This window comes from Populus trichocarpa, chromosome 6 (assembly GCF_000002775.5).
Source record: "Populus trichocarpa isolate Nisqually-1 chromosome 6, P.trichocarpa_v4.1, whole genome shotgun sequence".
Taxonomy (NCBI): Eukaryota; Viridiplantae; Streptophyta; class Magnoliopsida; order Malpighiales; family Salicaceae; genus Populus; species Populus trichocarpa.
Genome location: NC_037290.2, coordinates 12,176,732 through 12,203,870, shown reverse-complemented (window position 1 = coordinate 12,203,870; position 27,139 = coordinate 12,176,732). Strand labels below are relative to the sequence as shown.

The window sequence follows — 27,139 nt, the reverse complement described above, 5'->3', positions numbered from 1 at the left end:
TTAACCAATTTATCAAGGTTATCTTTCTGGATTTTCCCCACAATTCTCTAATTAACAATTTAACCAATTTTGACAACACCTCATAATTTGTCATACCATTATTAATTCCTTTTTCAAGTGCATTTATTTCCATATCTAACACTACCAATACACCATACACACCACCCAATTTTAACCATCACTTATACATTTTAAACAAAGAAAAATCTAAACTTCCATTCATACTAATTCATGCTTGCTTATTTATTTTTAAGCAATTTTGTACTTCTATACATGCCAATCATTTCATCAACCAAAAGTTCAATTTGAATTGAATTCCTAAGGTTTTCACATTGATTTAAAAACATTTAACATTGCCCAATTTTTCGCATCCATAATTTCTCCAAAACACGCATGCAACATGAAATTCACATATTCAACCAAAACCCTTTTCGAAATGCAATTACTTATACCAACACATTAAATAAACAATCAATAACACAAACTTTAAGCCAAATCTTTCATTTCCCAAAAGTTCCTATATGGTTGGCCCTAGCCCTTGGTTTGTTTTCAATTTTCTTCCATGTTTTTACTCTAGTTAATACTCATTTCAATGCACTTTAATCAATTTACTATGAAATACCTATTTCCCCAATAATTTCCATGAACCCTATAATGGAGAATTTGAGGGTTTTCCAATTTATAATTTTGCCACTCATTTAACCTTTTCTTAAATACTTTCGTAAAAACACCAATTCATCTATATTCTTCTCGCACGCACCAAATCTTTTACTTCACCATCCCAATTTATTTTAATTCACTTGATATTCTTCCTTTATAAATCATAATAAAATATCTTCTAGAGTATATTATATTATGATTAGTACTTAAAAGTCATTTTCATTAAGGTTTTATATCATCATATTACACTTAAAGTATCATTAAATTCCCTAACTTAAACATGTTTTGTAAAAATAAGTCTGATAACATAAGATATCTTTAATTTATGGTAAATGCTCATTTTAAATGCAGGCATATCTCACAATTTAAAGGATTGATTGATGTGTTTAACTATTAAAAGTGAAAAGACAAAGAGAGGGCTAAGGTTAAAAAAGAGATGCTGGTTGAATTCAAATTGGAACACCATTTGGTTATTGGATCATAACTGGAGCTGTAGAACTTGGATTTAGGTCTGGTTTAAATGGATGGAAAGCTAAGACATAGACCTAAAACTTTCATGAAGAGTCCAAGATTCAAAAGAACCATTTTCAAGTTCAAATTGTAGCAATAACAGAGAAGTCGGAATATGTCCTGCAACCCAGACATTATTCAGTGTTCAGCCCATATCTCGAGTTCTAGTTGTCCAAATGACCTTATTCTTGTTTTGTTAGAAAGCTGATACAATTTCCCAGAACTTTCATGCGGACTATCTATTCAAATTCTGATGTTAGCAATGACGTTTTCTGCAGACAAGAAGATAAGGATTGTTACCAAGTTAAGAGGTGGCCGCCCACTCAACAATTAGTCATCAAATCAATAGTTCTGAATTTTAGCCTATAAAAGGAGGCATTTACCATGCATTTAGGCATCTTGGTTTTCAGATCAATATCATGTTCTTGCTTTCTTTCTTTATATTTTTTTAATGCTTAAGTTTTGCTTTCATTAATCTCTTGTTTATGCCTTTCATTTCCTTTACTATACTTATATAATCATGTTCTCCTTTGTTTATTTATGTTTCTCTTCTTCATTATGTTTAGCTAAGTTTATTAGGTCAAGGTGAAAAGGTTTCACTAATAGTGTTAGGATAAGTATAATATAAACTCAATATGGACTTCAATGATTATATCCTAAACAACTTGTTATTAACATGTCTTATCATTTTTATCTTATTAATTCTTAATACCTTGCTTGTTAAATGATTAATCTAAATTTATGTTGTATAACATTTGGTACAACAAATATTTGGCACTTTCATAGCCAACTGTATGTTATAACCTACACCTGTGCTATGAAAGGAACTTGATTTGTTATTAACATAAGTTAGCATCATGAATTCCTAACAATATTTAAAAGTTTGGTGTTACTTAAATAAGATAATTAATATGATCATGTTAATAATTTATAATGAGCTATTAATGACAAATCATCCGATTGGAACCTCCTTTGTGTGTGGTTTCCAGTTGAGTAATAAAAAAAAATTTATATTATACTTATTTGAAATATCATTAGTGGATCCTCTAACCTTGACAACTATTTTTATCATTGTTTAATCTTCACATTAATCTTACATCTCAAAGTCGTCGTCGTCGTCATCATCATCATCATTATTATTTATAATTTATATAGTTAACCTCCCTGTGGTTCGACTCCGGTCTTGCCGGGTTATTTATTACTTCGACACTCCTACACTTGGGAGAAGACATCAATCTTTTGGTCGTGTCAATAACCCCATATAAAGAAAATTGGAAAAAATCACGAAGCCAAATTCCCAAACCAACACAATATTGAAGGGAAAATTGAAAAAAAAAGATATATCTAAAAAAAAGAAAAAAAACTTTTCAAGTCAACTCGGGTCAAGAGATCGAGATAAATCCATAGAAAGAAAATAAATAAAAATTATGAAATCCAGTTCCTAACTAACCAAATGTTTAAAGCTGAAATTGAAAAAAATAATTTAAAAATGACCCCAAAAAGAAACCATCCAAGACAAACTGGGTCAACCTTCCAAACCCATGACCCGAGTTATAACACTAGGATTTCTTATAGAAAGAAAATTAGAAAAAAAAAATATGAATCCTAATCCCCAACTAGTTAAATATTGAAGGACTTGATTGAAAAAATAATTCAATTAAAAAAACAATGAAAAAACAAAAAAAATCAAATATATAAGGACCAAAACTGACATGAGAGAAAATTGATAAAGCAAGCCAAGAAAACCAAGGTGATGAGATAAGAGAGAGGGGGGGACAAAGAAAAGCAAAGTAGGTTGCTGGAGACACACCACTGCCTGAAATCCACCACGTGCTACCTTTTCATGTAGCCCTCACTGAGACAATTCAAACGACACCACAAAAGACCACCTCTCAATGTCAGATGCGACCACACGTGCCTCCACAACATGGTAGCTCTCCTCACATACTAGAGCGTGCATTACATATGCCACACATTCCCCTACTTCTCGTTCAACTTCATCACTGCTCTTGTTTTATTTTCAAATTTGGTTCCTCGAGTCTTAATTATTGTAAATCAATAAAATTGAGTTTTATTTTGCAAAACCAAGCATCAAATGTGCATCATTTTTTTCGACATCACGAGATCCTTATATTTAGGCAACAAAAATATTGTTATGTCTAATCCCAAATAAATCTAATGTGAAAGAATCAAATTGAAAAAACTGAACGATAAAAAAAAATCGAACCTTTTCCTTGCCCATGCAATTCAATCCCTGATCCTAACAAGAAAAAAAGGGTGAGTGTTTATCTATTGTTCAGATTTGGTCCCCATAGCTTTAATGGTTTTATATAAATAAAATATCAGTTGATTTTTTCAAATCAAGCATCAACTAAGCAACATTATTTTTTAACAAACCATCAACTCTAATCCTAAATAAACACAACATTGAAAGAACAAATTGAAGAAAAAAAATTAGGAGACCAAAATTCAAAAAGCTAAAGGACAAAAAAAAAAAAAAGATACATTGTGGAACACATTATACTCTATAATATTTTCTCTCTTGTGCTATATAAATCTTTTGCCACACCTTTTAGTTTCTTTTCTTATTTCCTCAATTCTAGAGTCAAGACTCACTATATGTATGTTTTTCTTTGTCAAGACTCACCAACGATTTTCTTTTCTTGATCTAATCAAACTCTAGAGTCAAACCTTAATAATCTGAAATAATTTATTTACACAATAACTGGAATTCACTTACCACTATAAACCCAACAAATGAATATCCATAAAATAAAATTGTATAAAATCATACAATTTTAAAAGAGTAATTGATGAGTTGATACCACATGTTAATTAATAAATTTAACCTCTCTAAAACAAACATCAAGTGGTGAGTTTCCTTCTAGCTTTTTCAATTTGAGAGTCTCATATATCGGGTAAGAATAATTAAAATAAGTTTTTCTCAATCATACATATTAGCTTATTGGCACTTTCTTTGGATGAAAAAACTCTAATTACAATGCTTAATAAAATCATAATATTATACAATTTATATATTTGTGTTATGTATAGAATTTATATGAACAAAAGACTTCTTTAGACAAAATTACTTCGCAAATATTGCAAAATAATAGTAGTTTTGGTAGGAGAAGATAATATAATTTTATATTATTAAATATTAATATATGAAAATTCAATATTTTATCAATTTTTATTTTCTTTGGAGCTTTTTCAAGAGTTTTAAATTACAGATATTATTAAATATAAGTCATAAAAATAAAAAATAAAATGACTTTATATTATGGTTTATCACATATTACATTTATATTTGATTAAATTTATGTTGATCGTATAATAAACTAACTTTACTTTTAAATAACAATGTCCTTATATTTGTTTTAATTAAAAATTAACTTATCTACATGCATTGCAAGAAAAAAAAATGAAGCTCTCTTTATTTGATAAAATTTATTTTCATCATATAATCAAACTAGCTTTACTTTTAAATAACAATATATGAATATAGTTTTTTAATTAAAAAAATTATCAACATGCATTGCAAGAAAAAAAACGAAGCCCTCTTTAAAAAAAAAATTATGAAACTTTCTTATAACAAAATGACATGAAGAACATTATTTTAATTTTTAACTGCTTATGAGACCATTGCAAGAAATTTTTCAAATACTATTTTAGGATTTATTATAATATATAAGTGTGTGTGATTATTTTTATACTATCTATTAATCATACCCTTCTATAATAAATTTGTTCTTATTCTCCTATGTACACCTTCGTCAAATTAATTTTATTAAAATTAATGATCATGTGCACAAGTCAGTAACATTATCCCAATAAGTTGATAATATATATATATATATATATATATATATATATATATATATATATATATATATATATATATATATATATATATATATATATATATAATTGGTTTAGGAAATCAAACTTGAGTAAGCTAAGTTACATATTAAAACTGTCATTGTAGCATATATTAAAAGAATTGTTTTACTTCTTCTTTTTTTTACTTAAAGGGATGTTTTCACAATTGTATATTGAAACAATCACTTGTTGCATTCATGGCCACCGATTTTTTTGAAAATTGTTGAAATATGAGTATATTAAATAAATGAGAAAATTACATCGAAACTTTTTTTAGTTAGATGTTTTTTATTTTATTTTGCCACCCTTAAGTTTATAAATTCATAACACTTCATGCTAGCGTGTCAAAACAATATCAACAAAAAATATTAAATTATTTATAGAATTACAATTATATTTCATTTAATAACTAAAAAACACTTGCAATACTAATATTACTATTTTGCCTATAAAGGAATTTAGAAAAACTATTACCATGCAAAAATGCTTGATTGGTTTGCTAATTTTGTTAGCATACATGAAATTATTAAAGATGAAGAAAAAAACCAAAAGATAGCAGCATAATAAAATATTCATGGGAACAAATTACTAAAAGAAAAAAGATTTGAATGTCCCTCAATAATGTCAGAACTTAAGTTTGATTAATTGTCAAGCCCAAATATTTTGGATCTAGTATGTTTGTCAAACCACTGTCATTTTGGTTTTAACTGACTGCTAAGTCCAAGTTCTTTAGATCTGGTGTGTTTGTCAAACTCACACTACCTTAGATTTGGCTAACTACCAAGCCCAAGTTCTTTGGGTCTGATATGTCTGTCAGACCCATTTTGCTTTTAAGATTATTTTTATTTATAAAAATCTATAATAAAAAATATTGACTCATCAAATCAAATTCTATTTTTGACTAGATTACTATGATTTTATTTTTGTTTTTTACTTATGATTGCTTGTTGAGAAAATGTGAAAAAGAAAAGGAAAATGAAAAGTCAAGTAATTTTTTAGTTGAGAAAACAAGAATAAACCGAATGAGTTGAGAAATTGATTGCTATTGCAATTTTGTTCGATTTAGGGTTTTAGAGTTTTGATTGAAACAAAAAAGAGATGAAAAGGGAGAACGGAAGGGAGAGAAGGGTAAAAGGAATGAGAAGAGATGGGAAAAGAGAGAATTTATGATATTTTATATATGATGGTAATATAGTTATTTTATTTAATTTGAAGATTTTCATTGACTAGGGATATAAAATGTAATTTTTGAAATAATGAAGATAAAGTGAAAAAACAATCATATTATAGGAGACTCTGATGGAATTTTTCTAAAGAATTTGAACTAACTAAAAGTAAAATTGATTGATATATATATATATATAAAAGAGTATGGTCGATAAATGGTACTATATTGATAGATTTTCAAAATAGTAATTACTAGTTAGGTGGCCCGTGCTATGCCGCGAGCTCACCTTTTATCTTTTTATAAAGTTAGGTCCTGATATAGGCAAGACCCAAGGCTATCTGGGTCTTGCATAAGCAGGACCCAAGTCTATTTTAGACCCTGCACAACCAATGAGGCTAGTTTGGGTGTTGCAGCATATGGGGCCCAAGAATAGTTGGGTGTTGACGTGCCCAAGCGCCACGTATGAGCAGGGGTGTGCCCAGCACCGAGGCAGGACCCAAATGCCATGTGTGCGTTTCAGGCAACAAAACAGCACCACGTGGGCGCAGGGGGTGTGCCCTGCCCCCAGGAAGCAACCCAAGCACCATGTGTCCCCACGTAGTTTTTCTTCAAAAGCAATAACAGTTTTTTAAACTTTATTAATGATGATAATAATAATAGTAATTTTTAGTTTTATCTTTCAAATTAAATCTATTATTGTTTTTCAATACTAAGAATAACTATTTTCTAATTTAGTTATTATTTTATTAATAATATTAATTATTATAAAAATAACAATATTTATAACACAAAAGATAATATTTTTAATATTAATACTTTTGATTATAGTAAAAATAATAATATTCACAACACAAATAATACTATTTTAAATTCCAAGAATATTGAGAACGCAAATAATAATATTTTTTTATATTAAAAATTTGAATTATTATAAAAATAATAATAATAGAACACAAATAATAATATCTTTGATATGAATATCTTGAATTATAAGAAAAATAATAATATTTTGATATGAATACTTTGAATAATAAGAAAAATAATAATATTTTTTAAATGGATACTTTGTATTAGAAGAAAAATCATAATATTTACAACGCAAATTATAATATTTTTTATATTAATACCTAGAATTGTTGAATATTTTTAATAATACTACGCCGCGGGCTCACTTCTTATTTTTTTTTATAAAAAATACCATAAAAATGATAATATGTTTTCAATATTAATAGTAATATTTTTCTGTGAAATTTATTAATTATTTTATTAAGAATATTAATTATAATAAAAATAATAATATTTCTAAAAAAATAATAATATTTAGAATCCTTGAACCAAGGAACCTAAGCTCTTGATGGAGAACCCAATAGAATTGGGTCCTTACGCTAGACCCATTGATCGTAGGTCGGACGCCGGACCCATTCCCCTTGGGTGAGCGGCGTGACCCAAGCACCAGGTGTCCCCAAGTGGGGTGCGGGCGTGGGCCACGGCAGCGAAGCCCAAGTGGCATGTGTGCGCTGGGGAGTGCTCAGCCCACAGGTAGGCAACCTAAACACCAAGTGGCGCAGGGATGAGCCCAGCACTGAGGCAAGACCCAAGCACCACGTGGTGTAGGGGGGTGTGCCCAACCCCCAGGCAGCAGCCCACGCGCCACGTGTCCCCATGTGGTTTTTCTTCGATGGTAATAACAGTTTTTTAAAATTTATTAATGATGATAATAATAATAGTAATTTTTAGTTTTACCTTTTAAATCAAATCTATGGTTGTTTTTCAATACTAGGAATGATTTTTTTTTTATCTAATTTAGTAATTATTTTAGTAATAATATTAATTATTATAAAAATAAAAATATTTATAACACAAAAGATAATATTTTTAATATTAATACTTTTGATTATAGTAAAAATAATAATATTCACAACACAAATAATAATATTTTGATATGAATACTTTGAATAATAAGAAAAATAGTAATATTTTTTAGATTAATATTTTGTATTAGAAGAAAAATAATAATATTTACAATGCAAATTATAATATTTTTTATATTAATACCTAAAATTGTTGAATATTTTTAATAATACTACGTCACGGGCCCACTTTTTATTTTTATAAAAAATACCATAAAAATTTAGAATATAAATGATAATATGTTTTCAATATTAATAGTAATATTTCATGTGAAATTTATTAATTATTTTATTAAGAATAGTAATTATATTAAAAATAATAATATTTCTAAAAAAAAAAAAATATTTAGAATCCTAGGAGCAAGGAACCTAGGCTCTTGATGGAAGACCCAATAGCATTGGGTTCTTACGCTAGACCCATTGACCATGGGTCGTTACGCCGGACTCATTCCCCTTGGGTGAGCGGCATGACCCAAGCACCAGGTGTCCTGAAGTGGGGCGCGGGTGTGGGTCACGATCAGCAAAGCCCAAGCGCCACGTGTGCGATGCGGGGTGCCCAACCCCCAGGCAGACAGCCCAAGCGCCACGTGGCCCAGGGGTGTGCCAGCACGGAGGCAAGACCCAAACGCCACATGGGTGTCGGGGGGTGTGCCCAACCCCCAAGCAGCAGCTCAAGAGCCACATGTCCCCACATGGTTTTTCTTCGATAGTAACGACAATTTTTTAAAATTTATTAAGGATGATAATAATAATAATAATTTTTAATTTTACCTTTCAAATCAAATCTATAGTTCTTTTTCAATACTAAGAATGATTTTTTTTTCTAATTTAGTAATTATTTTATTAATAATATTAATTATTATAAAAATAACAATATTTATAACACAAAAGATAATATTTTTAATATTAATACTTTTGATTATAGTAAAAATAATAATATTCACAACACAAATAATACTATTTTTAATTCCAAGAATATTGAGAATGCAAATAATAATAAAAATTTATATTAAAAATTTGAATTCTTATACAAATAATAATATTATAACACAAATAATAATATATTTGATTTGAATATCTTGAATAATAAGAAAAATAATAATATTCAGAACATAAATAATAATATTTTGATATGAATACTTTGAATAATAATAAAAATAATAATATTTTTTAGATGAATACTTTGTATCAGAAGAAAAATAATAAAATTTACAACGCAAATTATAATATTTTTTATATTAATAACTGGATTTGTTGAATATTTTTAATAATACTTCGTCGCGGCCTCACTTTTTATTTTTATAAAAAATACCATAAAATTTAGAATATAAATGATAATATGTTTTCAATATTAATAGTAATATTTTATGTGAAATTTATTAATTATTTTGTTAAGAATAATAATTATAATAAAAATAATAATATTTCTAAAACAAAAAATAATATGTAGAATCCTAGAACCACGGAATCTAGGCTCTTGATGGAGAACCCAATAGAATTGGGTCCTTACGCTAGACCGATTGATCGTGGGTCGTGACGCCAGACCCATTTTCCTTGGGTCCAGCGTCATGACCCAAGCACTAGGTGTCCTGAAGTGGGGCACTGCGTGGGCCACTACTAGCGAAGCCCAAGCGCCACGTGTGTGCTGCGGGGTGCCCAGCCTTGGCAAGCAGCCCAAGCGCCACGTGGTGCAGGGGTGTGCCCAACACTGAGGCATGACCCAACACCACGTGTGCGTTGGTGTTTGCCCAGCACACAGGTAGCAGCCCAAACGCCACGTGTCCCCACGTTGTTTTTCTTCGATAGTAATAATAATTTTTTAAAATTTATTAATGATGATGATAATAATAATAATAATAATAATAATAATAATAATTTTTAGTTTTACTTTTCAAATCAAATCTATGGTTGTTTTTCAATATCAAGAGTAATTTGTTTTCAAATTTAGTAATTATTTTATTAATAATATTAATTATTATAAAAATAATAATATTTAGACCACAAAAGATAATATTTTTAATATTAATACTTTTGATTATAGTAAAAATAATAATATTCACTACACAAATAATATTATTTTTAATTGCAAGAATATTTAGAACACAAATAATAATATTTTTTTATATAAAAACTTTGAATTATTATAAAAATAATAATATTATAACACAAATAATAATATCTTTGATATGAATATGTTAAATTATAAGAAAAATAATAATAATAAGAACACAAATAATAGTATTTTGATATGAATTCTTTGAATTATAAGAAAAATAATAATATTTAGAACACAAATAATAATATTTTTTTATATGAATACTTTGTATTATAAGAAAAATACTACACCGCGGGCTAACTTTTTATTCTTATAAAAAATAACATAAAAATCTATAATACAAATAATAATATGTTTTCAATAGTAACAATAATATTTTCTTTTAAATTTATTAATTATTTTATTAATAATATTTCTCACATAGTAATCAACCCAAACGCCACTTGTGCGCTTGGTCTGCCTAGCATACAGGCAGGCATCCAAATCACCCAAAGCAGAGCAGACCGAGTGCCAGGTGGCGGCAGCGGCCTGCCCAGCTCCCAAACCTAGTAGCCAAGCGCCAGGTGTCCGCAACCCTATTGGGCTCGCCTCCGGCCTACTCTTGGGTCCTGCCCGAACTCCTTAAAAGCACGAACTCCTTAACAAACCTTGATTAACTATTATACCTTTAATACAATACTAATAAGTAAATTCAACCACATTTCTCTTAAAAAAATTATTTATTCCAAAAAACAAATGCTTCTTATTTTATAATGAATTCCAAAATATAGTTTTATCACTATTTTCTTTTTTATATATATATACATACACACCATATGAAAACAATTACATTACAAATTATTAAATTGAATTATTAGTTAGTTTATATATATATATGTTGTTTTTTCTTATTATCATACATTATTTTTTACTAAAAAATTGATAGCATTAAGAAGGAAAAATATATATTTTTTTAAAAAATGCTTATAGCACTCTCTACTCATGTCTGTATTGTTAATCTATATTCAAATCACATAAAATTGAAAATAATTGCTTAAGATAAAAACAAAAATCACAATAACATAATTTATAAGTCTATGGCAGCGGCTTTCATATACTTCCCTATTATTTATTTCATCGTTGAATGTAGATCTCATTAGAAGTGATTATTTTCGGTTCAGTTCGGTTTTTATCAAAAAAAATAACCAAACTGAAATTTTTTTTTTTGAAAAAAAAACCGAAACCGGGTCAAACCGACCGGTTTCGGTTCGGTTCGGTTCGGTTTTTTTAGGGCAAAAACCGGTTCAAACCGGTTTGGCTCGGTTTTTCCGGTTTTGGCTCGGTTTTTTCCGGTTTGGCTCGGTTTTCTCGGTTTGGCTCGGTTTTGGCTCAGTTTTTCCGGTTTGGCTCGGTTTTTTTTCCGATTTTTTGTCGGTTTCGGTTCGGTTTTTTCGGTTTTTTGTTTATAAAACCGAAACCGAACCGAACCAGCCGGTTTTTTCAAAAATTTAATCGGTTTATTTGGTTTTTTTTTTTGGTTTTTTCAGTTATTTTTTTTTCGGTTTTCTCGGTTTAATCAGTTTTCTAGTTTTTTTACTCACCCGTAGATCTCATGTATCTCCTTTATATATATATATATATATATATATATATATATATATATATATATATGACAACTTGTAACCTAATATTTCATTTATTTTTATGGGAAACGGACAAGCACCTTAAAATATTTGTTACAATAATTCCTTTAACCTGTCATTACACCTAATCCGCTGCAATTCTGCACGGTCCCATGGGCATTATCACATCATCCCAGGAGCCATCCGATTGGACTGCTGAGCACACAGCTACCAAGTTGTTGGTCCTCCGACAAGAAAAACGACCGATGGGAGGAGGAGGTGTTGTGGTTCTTTTTATTTTTATATAACACAGAAACCAAATCTCATTCAATTTGCACGCTTTGAATTGATTTATAAGAACAGAGAATGTAACACTTCATGCCTTGAAAGAGCAATCCTCCAGTTTTGGGCTGGCCATATATAGATAAATAAACGACTCCATTATTACATCTTACAGATCAATGAATTAAAATAAATTTTTAAGGTGCTTGTCGTTTATTTTAATTTTTAATATTATAACATCAAAACTATTAAGAAATCCTAAAAAAAATAATTTAATATTCATTCAAATTAAAAACACAAAAAAGTAAAGCAGGAACACTCCAAAAGACAGCATTACAGTCGGCCTAAAATCAAATAAAATAGAAAAGAAGATGAGATGTCAAAGTTTTTATGAGGTAAGCCTGTGGTTTTGTTGACTGAGATCAGACGGGCGATACTTTTTTAAAGCAAAATTTCCCGCGATCCCAATTCATTAACAGAGTCTATGTTAAACGTGCGTCTCTCTCCCCCTCTGCGAGACGGTGTGTCGCTTCCCCTAATCGTCTCGTGTATCGGTCAACTACTGGTCACTTGCAACTATTCATGGCCATGGCCTTTATAGCTCTCTGATTTTCCCAGATTTTCTATTCCCATTCTTCATATCATCAGAACATACAGACATATATCCACACTATCAAGCTTAGCTAGGGCTGTTTTTGTGTGTGTTCTAACAACAAATTCTGCATCCAAAACATTTTACAATTTCATAAGAAACTAGCAAAGCAGCTCCCGCGATTCCAAGTTATCTTCTTTTATCTTCAACTTTCCTTTTATCGTAAACCAAACATACTAGTTGATTGTCTTGTCTTTTTCTAATCCCTGCTCGAGTCCATCCATTTTCTGATTTCTGGTGGGGATTTGACAGAAAATCTACAACTTTCTCGGGAGATTTTTTCTCCAATTTCCCCAGGGAAGTGGAAAACACAGTCTTTCCTCGTGATCAAATTCATGTCAGAAGAAATCAGGGTTTTATCAGAGAGAGAGACAGAGTAAAATGGAAGCTGGCAAAGGAGTGATAGACAAGAAAGGAACAAATGACGTGGTGATTCACATTTCAACCACGAATCAAGATGCTACTACTAAAGCATACTCCTTTTCAAAGAATTCCCAGTTGGGTTCTTCTCCAAAAGACTCATCATCAAATCTTGAGCTAACAGAGTTCGAGAATCTGTCGGTGAGAGTTCAAACATCTCCTTCTTCAGAGATACCAAAGCCAAGCCCAGCTCCGAGTCCAACACCACACAAGCCTCCAAAAATCCCAACAACAGACTCCATAACAAGAAGAAAATCACTTGCAAGGTCTGAATTTTCGAAGCCAAAATCAAGACTGGTAGAGCCATCCTATCCATATGATGCAATCTTAAAGGAAGAGATGAAGACCGGCCAGTCGGGGAATTCAAGCTCACCGCGTAATGTTGCTTCACCAAATGACACACATGGTGTTACTACACCAAGGGATAACTTGAGGTCAGCTCCAATCACCCCAAAAACACCCTTAATTGGAACGCCAGGACTAGACGATGATGATGATGAGGTCTATAGGACGGCAATTCTTAATTTGGGCAAAATTAGGGGTAAGAAATGGAAAGTATTACCCTTGATTGAGTTAGTTGCATTTGTGTGCATTATGGGACTGTTAATTGCCAGCTTGACTGTTGACGGATTGCTGAATTCAAAGATTTGGAGTTTGAAGTTATGGAAATGGTGTGTGCTCGTATTAGTTATTTTCAGTGGTAGATTGTTTACCGAGTGGTTTATGAATGTTTTGGTTTTCTTGATTGAAAGGAACTTCTTGCTTAAGAAGAAGGTGCTTTATTTTGTATATGGGTTGAAAAAGAGTGTTCAGGCTTTTATTTGGTTAGGCTTGGTACTGCTAGCTTGGGGTTTGTTGTTTGAAAGTGGAGTTAAACGATCCAGGCGAACTACCAAGATTCTGAATAAAATTACAAGAGCCCTTGCTGGTTGTCTCATCGGGGCTGCTATATGGCTGGCGAAAACCTTTTCACTTAAGTTGCTAGCTTCTTCTTTTCATGTTACTAGATTCTTTGATAGAATTCAGGAATCAATATTTCATCAGTATGTTCTCATAACTCTTTCTGGGCCTCCCGTGATGGAGATGGCTGAAAGCATTGCGAGCACTAAGACGCTGCCGGGCCAGTTGAGTTTTACGAATACTAACAAACGGAATGAAGAGAAAAAAGAAGAGGTGATTGATGTTGATAAGCTTAAGAAAATGAAACATGGGAAGATCTCTGCTTGGACCATGAAGGGATTGATTAATGTGATTAGTGGTTCTGGCTTATCCACTCTCTCCAACAACCTTGACCAGAGTGATGAGGAGGATGCTGAGAAGAAGGATGAAGAGATTACTAGTGAGTGGGAAGCAAGGGCTGCGGCTTATAAGATTTTCAGGAATGTGGCAAAGCCTCATAGCAAGTGAGGATATCTGCCTTTTAAAGTCCCTGCAATTTATTCGTCATGATGAAATTGAAGATAGTTTAATCTGCAATGATCTCACTTTCTTTCCTGTTTAATGTGCTAGGTACATTGAAGAAGATGACCTCTTGCGGTTCATGAAAAAGGAAGAGGTGGACAACGTAATTCCACTCTTTGAAGGAGCAACAGAAACTCGAAAGATCAAGAGATCAGCTTTAAAAAATTGGCTGGTTAGATCTTTGTCAAATCTTTTCTTACAAATGGTCCATGGGCAACCAAGCTCTTTTTGCTTACCTGCCTTGTCTTAGATCTTTTCAAGACTAGAGATAGTGCCAGTGCCAGTACACTTGTCCTCAGCTACTTGTTTTGTCTTCGCATGCACTTTGGTTTACTGTTAGTAAAAACTTTTGGTATGTTATTCGTAATAGACTAAACTGCTATGAGCTTATGCATGAAGATGCTTAATTTTTAAAGAAATTTGGCGTCAGTTTTCCTACCAAATCATCATAGTTTTATGTCATGTTTCTCAACGGACTGTATTATGATTTGTGGTATAGAACACTAGACTTGTTGAAGTGAACTTTTTGAATATTTGCTCATGCAACACGGTTCCTGTTTGCAGGTGAATGTTTATAATGAGCGCAAATCATTGGCACACTCCTTGAATGACACAAAAACAGCCATTGAGGAGCTGAACAAATTGGCTTCTGCTGCTGTGCTTGTTGTGATCGTTGCTGTGTGGTTGCTTGTGATGGGATATTTAACAACCAAAGTGCTTGTCTTCATTTCATCTCAATTATTACTCGTGGTTTTCATTTTTGGTAACAGTGCCAAGACCGTGTTCGAAGCTATCATATTTGTGTTCGTCATGCACCCATTTGATGTCGGTGATCGTTGTGTCATTGATGGAGTGCAGGTATGTGTCCCTGATCTTTGAGCCATTAAAATGTGAAGGTCAACCGTGTACACTGACACTCTGAATGGCTCGTTGCAGATGGTTGTTGAAGAGATGAACATTTTGACCACTGTCTTTTTAAGATACGACAATGAGAAAATATTCTATCCAAATACAGTTCTTGCTACCAAACCTATCAGCAACTTTTACAGGAGCCCAGAAATGAGTGATTCTGTGGAATTCGCTGTTGATATATCCACTTCAATTGAGACTATTGGAGCTCTGAAAGCTAGGATAAAAACGTACGTTAAGTCTTTTACAGATGTCTTTTATCTTTCTTATTGTCATTTCATGTACAAATGATTGATTTAGACAGAGATTCTATACATGTATCATATAAGTCGAGGGGGGCTGGTGAAGATCGGCAGAGGGGATTAGCCTGATTGACCGAATATTGCCCATTTCTGTTTTACTACATTTTGTTTCTTCTCTGTTTTGATTTCGTCGACCATGTATTCTCTGAACTTGTTCCTTCCTGTCAATTCTCATTCAGTGGCTTTGTTTTGATGTATCAGGTACTTGGAGAGCAAGCCACAGCACTGGCGGCCTGGTCACAGTGTTCAAGTTAAAGAGATTGAGAATGTGAATAAGATGAGAATGGCCCTCTATGCTAATCACACTATAAACTTCCAGAACAGTGGAGATAGGGGAAACAGAAGATCTGATCTAGTGTTAGAGTTGAAGAAATGTTTCGAAGATCTTGGTATTAAGTACCATCTTCTGCCTCAACAAGTTCACCTCAGCTATGTCGGGACAGCAGCTTCAGTAGCTCCAACGCTTGCAAGATGATGGTCCCTCTTCTTTGTCCCAAATTTCTTCACCTTATTTTCTTTCTCTGCTTCACTTCTCGTGCCTGAAATCTGAATTTCAGTCGACTTGGTGGTGGCTGGTGTCTTTGAAGCTGGGATTTTCTTTGCCATATTTGGGGGTTCAAAAAATAATAGCATTTGCCATGTGTTTTCTAGTTGTCGAGACTCGGAGAGAAATGTGATTTTTGCACTTCTTCTCTTCTATTTGTCGCTCGAGGCTGTGATTTTTAATATTCTCTTTCATATTTTTGTTTTCTTCTCCATTTCAGCATCTTGTTTCCCATCATCATTCTGATTATTCTCTTTTTGTCTAGTTTGATCTCTTCTTGGTTCCGAGGCATAGTTGACCTGATTATTTAAAATGCATTGGGCTGGCCTTAAAAGGCTTTAAACCTAAACTCTGGGCATTTCAATCCACTTGGGCCCATTGGAAGGGCCCAAACAGTTCTTACAAGCGAAGGGATATCCAAATATGCAGTGCTGGGATTGTCAACCACGAGAACTCTCCTCCAAATTTCAAACTTGATGGTGATTGGTCCAATCCGATAACCTTATCCACCAATGCCCAACGGAGAAGCTGCCACGTAGGACAGATCAAGATGTCTAGTCTTCCTGATATCTCAAATTTCCACCTCTCATTACCCCTCTTCCCTCCCTCCAACTTGTAAGGCAACCATTACAATAACATCTTCACCAATTATATTGGTAATTTCACCAAAAGAAAGCTTCTTGTTGAGAAGAGAGTAGAGAGGGCAGGAGCGAAGATCAGAGAAACAAATGGCTTCAACTTCAGCTGTTTCAATGGCCTTGCCATTAACTTATGCAAGCCAAAAGAGGATTCCAGCCTCTGAGGCTTTCTTCAAGCCACTCCCAGCGAGGCCATCTAAGGCTATGTCAGCATCAAAATCCAGTGGTAGGTTTCAAGTCAAGGCTTCGTTGAAGGAGAAGTTGGTCACTGGATTGACAGCAGGTGCACTTACAGCTTCCATGGTGATTCCAGACGTAGCTGAAGCAGCTGGGGCTGGGGCTTCTCCTTCTCTCAAGAACTTCTTGCTCAGCATTGTGGCTGGTGGAGTTGTGCTTGTTGCCATTATTGGTGCAGTGATCGGAGTTTCCAATTTCGACCCTGTCAAGCGGGGTTAAGCGATGTACAATTCTGAGAATGTTTGGAATTCTTTTACAACTTCATGTCATGTATCTTGTTTGATGCTTTCAATGATCCTCTGTGTGAAATCTTCAGATGTAACGTGGCCCAAGACTTGTGAAATCTAAATATTACTTTTCCTGTCTGGATGCAACACAACATAGGAACACAACCTCTCTTTTATTTTGTTGCTCTGAAAGCACTATACTGTCATTTGAAACATGGAAATACTCAAGGAAGCAATCCTTCTTAGTCACGTTATAAGATGAACAACTAGACAGACCATCTGAAATCTGATAACTGGGCTACCCAAGTCAATCTTGTGTGGTCCCTGAATCTGAACTTGAAGAAGATACCTATAATCACACTCGTCAAATTCTTGATTGCATCTATTACGTTGCCATCTTGAGTTTCTAGATCTTGTCACTTTCTTGTTACACTGTCTATCTCCAATCATCAAAGGGCAAGCTGTGTAACAGAAGGAATTTGTTTTGATAAAACTTAAACTTGCCCTCAGTGGCCCAATCAAGCTTATCTGATCTTCCAAGACCTTCATGCTTCATCTGAGACGCCATTTTGCGAATCTCATTCTTGGATCCTCCTGGCACTAAGCATCATCACGCCCCCTTGATCAAACCAGTCTTTCACAGCATGAGCCTCAGGAATACCTGGATTTATAAAAGAGCTGAGTATAACAAATTGTTCCCAAGGATTTTCAGTTGAAGTCGCTAACCTTCCCAGCTTTGACAGCTAAAACAGGGAAAAACCCAGAATCAACCATCTCTTTCAATTTTTGACCTTCCTTGTTGCACAAATCTCCCCAAATGGTTAGTCAATTGCCCTGCCAGAGCCATCTTTTAGATTCAGAATCTTTCTTTTAGTTTCCATATACCATTCTTTCTCAATATAGGAATTGAAGGGTTCACAAACATCACAATACGAATAAGATCAAATATGGAATTGTTTTCAGAAATCTCAGTTTCACTTACGGGTTTGAAGGAATTCTGTTGTGGTATGGAACTATCTTCTTCAGGGAAAAGATCCAAAGTTGAAGTTGCCTCCAAAAATATCTCCCGCTCATTCTTCAAATGATTGAAATTATTCTGAGCAGATTTTAAGCTACCCTTTGAAATCAGATAACCAGCTTCAATAACATCATAGCAGCAGTCAACAACAGCATTGAAGCAGGTCACTCCTATTTCGCCTCCGTCAGAATCAAGGTCAAAGTAAAAGACCTTCCCATCACCCTGAGCATTATTATAGCGAAGAAGATCCCCTTTAGCAGTTACTCTGGCTTTGATAGCCCAGCGTTCCTGATATGGATTCAAAGCATTAATAGGAATGATCCGTGCTGGTGCCTCATTCTTCACAACTGCACAAGGATTTCTGTAACTTGGAGTGGGTCGAACAGTCGGTCCGAAACTCTGCACATCATTAATTCATTACCATCATTTTGGGCACTCAAAGCAGGTCGGAAACTCCGCTTATTACTGCCCTGATTCTGAGTACTCAAAGTGGGCCGGAGACTTTTCATATTTCCACCATGACTAGCAGGCCGGATGCAGTGGATATCCATATTTGCATGACTTTGAGAAGTTGGATTGTAATAAGCAAGCCCTACTGACTTCACTGAGTTGGTATTAGGGAATGACTTGTGAGCAGTAGCATCATGAAACATTTTCAGAATTTCCAATAATTTCAGTCTGGTATTATAGTTTCCAGGTTGAGCACGACAATAATCCTGTATGAAAAGTGACCAAAACAGCCATTGCCAGTAAAACAAGAGCCAAACACTTGCATTTAATCATTATTTCCCTCAGTTATAAGCTGATCAAGTTATGTGATACCATTCAAAAAAGCATCATCTCCACGATTTTACAATAAAATTAAGCTAAACAAACATAATAAACTCTTAATTAATAATTAACATAACAGGAATTAAAATGAAACATAATTAATTTAGTTATAGTCCAGCTACCAGCTTAATCAATTTTTAGATTTCAAAATAAAACGTAGAATTGCCTTGAAAATAAAAATTCAATCCACATTTGAAATTCGAACATGTGAAATTATAGCAAATTAGTAATAATTTCGAGGAGACGAGATTTAGTTTAGGGAAACAACAACTAAGTGACTGACTGGCGCTTTTGAACGTGGCTGCAAATGTAATCGATCAATTGAATGACAGATCCTTTCCTGACAACGCCAGGCTTGACCCCGTCATTGAGCTAAGTACCAAGCATGGCGTGCTGAGTCAACACGGAATCAGAGACGAGGAGCCTGAACCTCTCCTGTGCGCTTCCCATCTGCTTTAAATCCAAAGCCTGAACCAGCGGCTTCAAGTTCACATCGCTACCGTTGATATCGTGCAGTTGCAGTGGTCGTCAGATTAACAGGGATCGTTTTAGATGGATTTAAATGAGAATTGAGTTTGAGTGCAACGGAAAGAAACCCAAGAAATATGATATGGAGGGCAGCAATGGCATTGCATTGCAAGGCAGGAAATAATGGGCTTCGGTTCTGGTTTTCAAAGAAAGCGATCAAAATATGCTGCGAGCAAGCACCCACCGAATTACATTTCTCCCCAGTTTCACTAATATCAATTATATTACGCTCCTAATTATATAATTCTAAATTAAAAACAAAACGCTCCGTTTCACTTTGAACACTTATGGAATCTGTTTTTCAAGAGATACATTTTTTATTATTATTATTATATTGATGGGAGACTACGCATCTTCTTTTTACATTTTAAGAGCATAATGATAAAATGATTAAAATATCTTTAAAAACTAAAAAAAACTAAAAATAGGAACAATGAGTATTTTGATTTTTTAACACTTTAATTGAATAATAAAATGATTGCATTGTACTTAAAAGATGCAATTCAGTCTTTTAATAAATATAAATATAATAAAAATAAATAAATGTGGTTGACACCCGTATTATTTAGGTAGCACATGCGGCAACTCCCAGTAATCAAACACTGCCTCTAACAACGACTTTGAAAGAGTCACGACATCATCTTTCCAATGATCAAGCGTATGTGCATGGTGGAGCAGCGGTTGGCCTTTGGTAGCCTGTTTTTATTTAATCTCTCTTTTCTTTGTTCTCATCTCATATTTCGTGTTGGTCCTTTTAAAAATTAAATGTGTCCTGTCAGTATCTATTTATATCAATTTTGGTTCTTAATCTTTTGATTGATATTTGTTTAGCTTTTAAGGCTTTTTGAAGTTGATTATTTTTTCAATTTTGTCCCTCTACATTTTATATCATTAATTTGTTTATCCAATATGGTCCTTAATTGCTATTTTTTTAATCCTTTTCTTGAATTATTATTTTTTTCATTTTTATTCCTCAATATTTTATTTCATTTAATTTTTATATCCAATTTGGTCCTCGTTCTTTTGATTGCTATTTTTTGTTTTTAATCATTTTCTTGACATTTTTTCAATTTCATCCCTCAACATTTGATTTTATTTAATTTTTTTTATCCAATTTGGTCCTCATTCTTTTTATTGCTATTTGTTTTGTTTTTTAATTTTTAGATGATTAAGAATTTTGCTTCATTATTTTTTCGTGTTTGCCTTCTATAGGGTAATCTCGGTTTTATGACTCAGGTCATGGATTTTGAAGATTAACCCTTTTCCTTTTATAAAAATTGATTTTTTTTTAATTTCATTATTCAACATTAGGTTATTGGACCTTCAGCTTTGTGATTTTTTCCAATTTATTTCCATGGATTTATCCCGATCTCATATCTTGAGTTAGGAGTTAGTCGAGTTAACCTGAGTTGACTCATTTTTTGTAATTTAATTTTTTTTTTCAGTTTCACCTTTCATCATTTAGTTTGCTTAGGATTTGACCTCCATTGTTTAATTCAATTTCTTCTATGCAAGCTTATCTTAGTCTCATGATCAAGTCGTGAATTTGACTTACTGACTCGAGTTATGTTTTTGTCCTTTTTTAAAATTGATGTTTTTTTCAATTCATCATTCAAAGTTTAATTTACTGGTAATTGGGTGTTAGATTTCTTTCATTTTTCTTTTTATGAGGTTATTTCATTCTTATTCAATTTTTGCTTGGTTATCAAATAAGATTGTTGAGACATTTTAAGAACATTTAGAGGATATCGTTTCATAATATTGACAAACATTCTTCTTTTTTTTTTATCAGTCATTGCTGTTTTTTTTTAATTTTTGTTTGCTTTTTTATAATCATATTATTAAATTAAATGAGCTTATTGAACTCATTCAAATCAATTGTAACATCCCAATTTTCAGCGCAATTGCACACATACATTATACATATACAATGAAATTAGGAGGGTTTGGTTTTTTTTTTTAAAAAAAGTCCATGTTAATTATTTTACCGAAATTTCAACACAGTTTTGTTTGTATTCGGACCATACCAAGTTATTGACCACTTTTATAAGTTTCTTTTCAGGGGTTTACATTAATGATATGGGTCCTATATTTTTCTTGCTCTTTTAAAAACACTATCATCGCCTAGGAATCATTTTTTATGTTAAAAAAAATATGACCCAGCCCAAGACGTAGCGTTCTATGTAATAAATACAACTAAAACACGTTATCTTTGTTTTAATACTTCATATTCATAATGAACCAGGTTGATATATTTTTTTAAAATGTTTTATAGAAACTTCGTGTTGTAGCTCAATTGGTTGAAGCATGAAGGGTTATGACTAAGGTTACAGGTTTGATTCTTGTTGGGCACATTATTTTCTTTAAAACAAACACAAACAACTTATCATATGTGTGTTTTTTCCAAAAAAACAAAGGATGGATGCAGTTAATTGTTTTGGACATGCCCAACCCAGTGCAATTGGGCTATTTTTTATTGGTTCTTTTGTTGTTTTCAACTTCTTTTTTTTTTTTATCTTTTGTTCTTTTTCAATTACATCATTAAGAGTGAGATTTTTATTGAATTTTATCCTTTATTATTGTGTTGATGGTAAATCAATTTACATGTTTTTTATCATATAATAAAATAAAAATTATTAATTTAACCCAATAGAATCCATAACCCAGATCACAATTTTTGCGAGTTGACTAAATATTAATCAAAGAGTTTGGTCATGATTTTTCAAGTTTGAGTCACTATATCAAGTTTAATGACAATGTTAAAAAGTTTTGGAGAATATAGGCATTTTTTTTTTCCAAACAATTTGGGTCCAACCCTTATTGAAAGCGTAGGAAATAAACTAATTATTATTAAAACTTAAAATTCACATAACGTTTTTCAATAAAATAATTTTTTGATTATAATCTACAATTCTTTTTCTATTTTTATGAATTTAAAGCAAATGGAGAATGTTTATAAACAAATATCACTTGAGTGACATCTATATCAATCTATATATTGTATATTAATTAAAAAAACAAATCTTTATTATTGTTTGGTTACTGTTTTGGGATATAGAAAACATGAAAAACATGTCTTTTTGCATTTGATGTTTTGAAGTAGTAAAAAGAGAGAAAATAAAGTTAATATTTTAATAAAGAGTCTATGAATGAAAATTTTGTAGAGTATGTTTATTGTAAATTATTCTTATTTCGATCATATGAAATATTGTATTATAATTTTTTATTTAAGATTTGTATTGTATTTTTTTTATTGAATATAAACAATAAAAGTCTCTAATATTCTATCATACATTTTAAGACCCCTTAAGTTATTTAAAATTTTATTGTAATTTAGAGATTTGATTACGTTTCATTCACATTATTTTTTACTTTTTAAATAAGTCATTTCTAAATAAAATTATCAAATCATATAATAAAATTTGCATACTTATTTTTTCAAAAGTCAAATACAATTAAGAATATCAAATCTTATATATAGACATTTAAAAAATATTTAACTTTTTAATTTATAAGAAATTGTAGAAATAGTTAATTGCGTTAAATATGTTGGATTTCATAAGTGTGATATAAAATAAATTTAGTCTAAATAAAAAAATTCAAAGTTATAAATATATTTATGAAAGATTAGAAATTGAGTTAATTATAAATCACTTTTTATTAGTATTGGATCTAATATCATTTTCCTTACATACACATCCTAAGAATATTTTGCTAATGATTTTTTACTTTGGACTTAACTTGTAATGAAATGAAGACTATCTATATCATATGAGAAGTGAAATTATAGATCTTGAACTATAAAAAAAAAAGGTGTATGTTTCAGGAAGCACCACCATGTAAAAAATGACGAGAGTTTAAGGAGAAAGATTGTAGGTGTAGAAACAAAAAATTTCTACCAATTAAATTTTATCATGTGTCTTATTTTATTTTATTTATATAGAAAGATGAAATAAAATTCAAGTAAATGACATGGAAAATAAATGGACCTTTAGATATTTTTTGGCCAATAGAAGGTTGACACATAGAATGAGATATTTAAAATATCTTGTCATAAATACAAGATCTCATAAATAAAGATCAACCAATAAAATAATATTATGTGGCATTAAAAAAGACTTAAGAGCCCCTAAAAATCTCAATAAATAAAGGGTCTTACCTAGACAAAAGGAAAGAATAGTTGAAGATACAAGATTCTCTTTAAGACAAGTTTTTCAAGTAAGGAAGCTCTCTCAAAAGCTCTAAAGCCTCCTTCATCTACGCTTGAAGTCTACAAAGAACGAGGCTTTGTTAGATCAACCTAAACACTCTATAAGAATTATTCAATAAAATATCTTCTTCAAGACAACTCTTCACACAAGGAAGCTCTCTCAAAAGCTCTTGAGGCTCCTTTATCTATGCTTGAGGTCTACAAAGAATGAAACTCTATTGGATCAAGTCTAAACACCCTATAGAATTTCTTTAGTAGTACTTTAAAGATAAATCAAAAGTACTTCTCAAAGCATCAAATCACCAAATCTCACTTTGTAATACACGCCTAAATTTGTGTTCTTGCAAAGCTCAAATCTTGGCTTAATTTCATAAATAAATCAAGTCACCACATATCAAATTCAAGAGAAGAGTCCAAAGATTATTTTATTTTTTTTATAAGAATATTTTAAATGGAGATTGTATATAGTCATATAATTTGATAAAATCAAATATTTATACATATATACTTGTTTAAATTTAAGTGCTCAAAATTGTATCTACAAATATATGGTAACTCCACTAAGGAATATCTCAACAACTTTTCAATTGCAACTAGAAAGAATTTCCAACAACCTTTCAATGGCAACTAAAAAGAACATAATCATTGTGTTGCTTCCAAAATCAACAACATTGTTGATTCAAGTTGTTAACACACTATTAAAGATTCTTTAACCTCGCTATTAAACACAAAATTCATCGCCGAGTTGTATGCCCAATTCTCAAGCTAATGTCAACATCAAATGCAAAGAGGGTATGAGAGCTCGTTGCTTTAAGGTTGAATCTACAAGTAACTTCATCACAAAATTCAGTAGGGCGTATGGACTTTTCTTCGGCACTCAAGATGACTACTTTAACTATTCATTCGTGAAGACTTCTCCAAATCAATCACTAAGTAAAGCCTTGGGTTTTGGCTCCATGTAAGTGACGACAACTAGGACTACATCTTTAGGGGATTAAATGGCTAACTTAATAAGACTCATTAAGGGCCTTTCGACTTCATTCAAGGAAAAAAACCATGAGATAGCAAAGTTGATGAACAAAATCAAGAACATGAATGAAGGAGGCCAAACTTTAGCTGTCAGGGTTGTGCAAGAAGATCAAATGGATGTTGTTGAGGATTCTACTATTAGAGCTACAAGGAATATTCATGGTATTACTGACGGGGTCTTAACCGTGAATCAATAGAAAGAGATGATTAAAGAGGCCATCATGGCCTAAGAAAAAAGTTCAGTGCAACCTTCATATTCTTATGTGAAACCATATACCCAAAGGATTAACCTGCTAAGGATACCTCTAAGCTATCAACCATCAAAGTTTTAGCAACTCGATGGCAAAGAGAATCCAAGGTAACACGTGGCTCACTTTGTAGAGACTTATAACAATATTGGAACTAATGTTCATCATATGGTAAAACAGTTTGTCCATTCTTTAAAAAAAATGCCTTTGACCGGTACATTAACTTGGATTTTGGCTCAATCGATAGTTAGGAAAAATTAGAATGTAAGTTTCTTAACTGCTTCTACAACACTTGTATGGTCAGCATGATTGAACTCACTAATGCGCGTCAATAGAAAAAAGAGATTGTTATCAATTGCATTCATCGATGGAGAAACTTTAGCCTCAATTATAAGAACCGACTCACCGAAACTTCAACACTAGATTATGTATTCATGGGATACATTGGGGACTACGTTATATTCTACGAGTCATCAAGCCAATGTCTTTTGAAGAATTGGTTACTCGAGCACATGACATGGAACTTGGCATTGCTTCAACTGGAAACTCATCATTACCTATGTAGGAGCCTAAGAAAAACAAGCATAAAGGTCATAGATTTGGAAAGAGCACTCTAAAGATCAAGGGAAATTAGTCTTTAGTAATTAACTCTGTTGTCATAAAGGTAAAAACTAGAGCTAAACGGAATGATCATGCAACACCAACTATTTTTCAAAAAGGTGAAAGGAAGAAGCCAACCCTAAAAGAGCAACAAGAAAAAAGAGTATCAATTTTCTAATTCAGACATATCTAGGATGCCAGATGATTTGTTTGAGGCAAATATCATTTAGTTGCTAGAGGTGAACTATCCTAAAAAGGAAAACCAAGTAAACAACCCAAATTATTATAAATATCATTGTCTGATCAATCACTCCATAGAGAAATGCTTTGTGTTAAAGGACAAAGTCATAAAGCTAAATGAGAATAGGGACACTATTTTTATGAAGAAAAGGCAGCTTCCATGTAAACCCCGATTAGAAATTTTTCTCGAGTTAGTAAAATACAAAAACAAATGGATTAAATTAAATTAAGAAAACTATAAATTCTTTAAATATGGCATGTTGTTATTTTAATTGTAATACATGTGGAACTAGTTATCTGGTAAAAGGGCTAATTCCCGGTAATAGGAAAGTGGAACTAGTTACCTGGTAATGGAGCGTTAAATCAATTTTAGGTACATCGTAACATCATGTAAGAAAAGAAATGGAAAGAAAGAGCTCCAGGAAATTCCTCAACTCTTCTAAAGTAATAGATATTCAGAATCTCTATTTTTAAGTAATGAAAATGTAATTTTGGTATGTAAATAATGCTCAAATTTAAGATATTTGTAACATTGTAGATATAATGTCTTGTTAGGCTTTTATAACAACATTACTTCACTTTAACTTATTAGAATTCAAAATACAAGTGTTTATTTTATAATGCTTTCTATGAATTTGTGTATTTATTTCATTTAATTATTATTCGTGAAAATTATTTTATAAAATATGAAGTGATTAAAATTAGGATTAGATGTGTTCTAATCCAGTGATATAATGAAATTGTTAAGTCTATGATGACCTTTTAAAAGAAATGAACGCAAAAATCTATATTTTGTATTATCGACAACTTGGTATGTATATTTTCAGGGGAAATTCTGCTAGAATTTTGGTAGATTTTTTAAAATTTCCCCTTGACTTCTTACTCAAATAGATATGTTAATCACACTGAAAAATTAAGTATAAAATGGGGTCATTACAATTAATATCAGAACCCTGATTTGGGTTCAGGATTTATA

General features: G+C 31.9%; 2 protein-coding genes and 1 pseudogene across 2 annotated transcripts; 2 read left to right on the top strand and 1 right to left on the bottom strand.

The window, feature by feature from the left end:
* Positions 1–12,539: 12,539 nt before the first annotated feature.
* Positions 12,540–16,621, top strand: LOC18100359 (mechanosensitive ion channel protein 10). Its single transcript, XM_006381586.3, has 5 exons — positions 12,540–14,544; positions 14,651–14,774; positions 15,167–15,460; positions 15,539–15,741; positions 16,015–16,621. The coding sequence occupies exons 1-5, from the start codon at positions 13,103–13,105 to the stop codon at positions 16,286–16,288; spliced, it is 2,337 nt and encodes a 778-aa protein (XP_006381648.3). The 5' UTR covers positions 12,540–13,102; the 3' UTR covers positions 16,289–16,621.
* A 92-nt stretch (positions 16,622–16,713) lies between these two features.
* Positions 16,714–17,597, top strand: LOC18100358 (uncharacterized). Its single transcript, XM_006381585.3, has one exon. It carries the CDS (start codon positions 17,086–17,088, stop codon positions 17,449–17,451), a length of 366 nt encoding a protein of 121 aa, XP_006381647.2. The 5' UTR covers positions 16,714–17,085; the 3' UTR covers positions 17,452–17,597.
* On the bottom strand, positions 17,508–20,031 carry LOC112328010 (replication protein A 70 kDa DNA-binding subunit A-like; annotated as a pseudogene).
* Positions 20,032–27,139: the final 7,108 nt, after the last annotated feature.

Excerpts from the sequence above, each read along its gene's own strand:
- LOC18100359 (XM_006381586.3), top strand. The coding sequence starts at position 13,103 with ATGGAAGCTGGCAAAGGAGTGATAGACAAGAAAGGAACAAATGACGTG. Across the intron at positions 15,461-15,538 it reads GTGTCATTGATGGAGTGCAG|ATGGTTGTTGAAGAGATGAA; the intron begins GTATGTGTCCCT and ends GGCTCGTTGCAG. Across the intron at positions 15,742-16,014 it reads CTGAAAGCTAGGATAAAAAC|GTACTTGGAGAGCAAGCCAC; the intron begins GTACGTTAAGTC and ends TTGATGTATCAG.
- LOC18100358 (XM_006381585.3), top strand. The coding sequence starts at position 17,086 with ATGGCTTCAACTTCAGCTGTTTCAATGGCCTTGCCATTAACTTATGCA.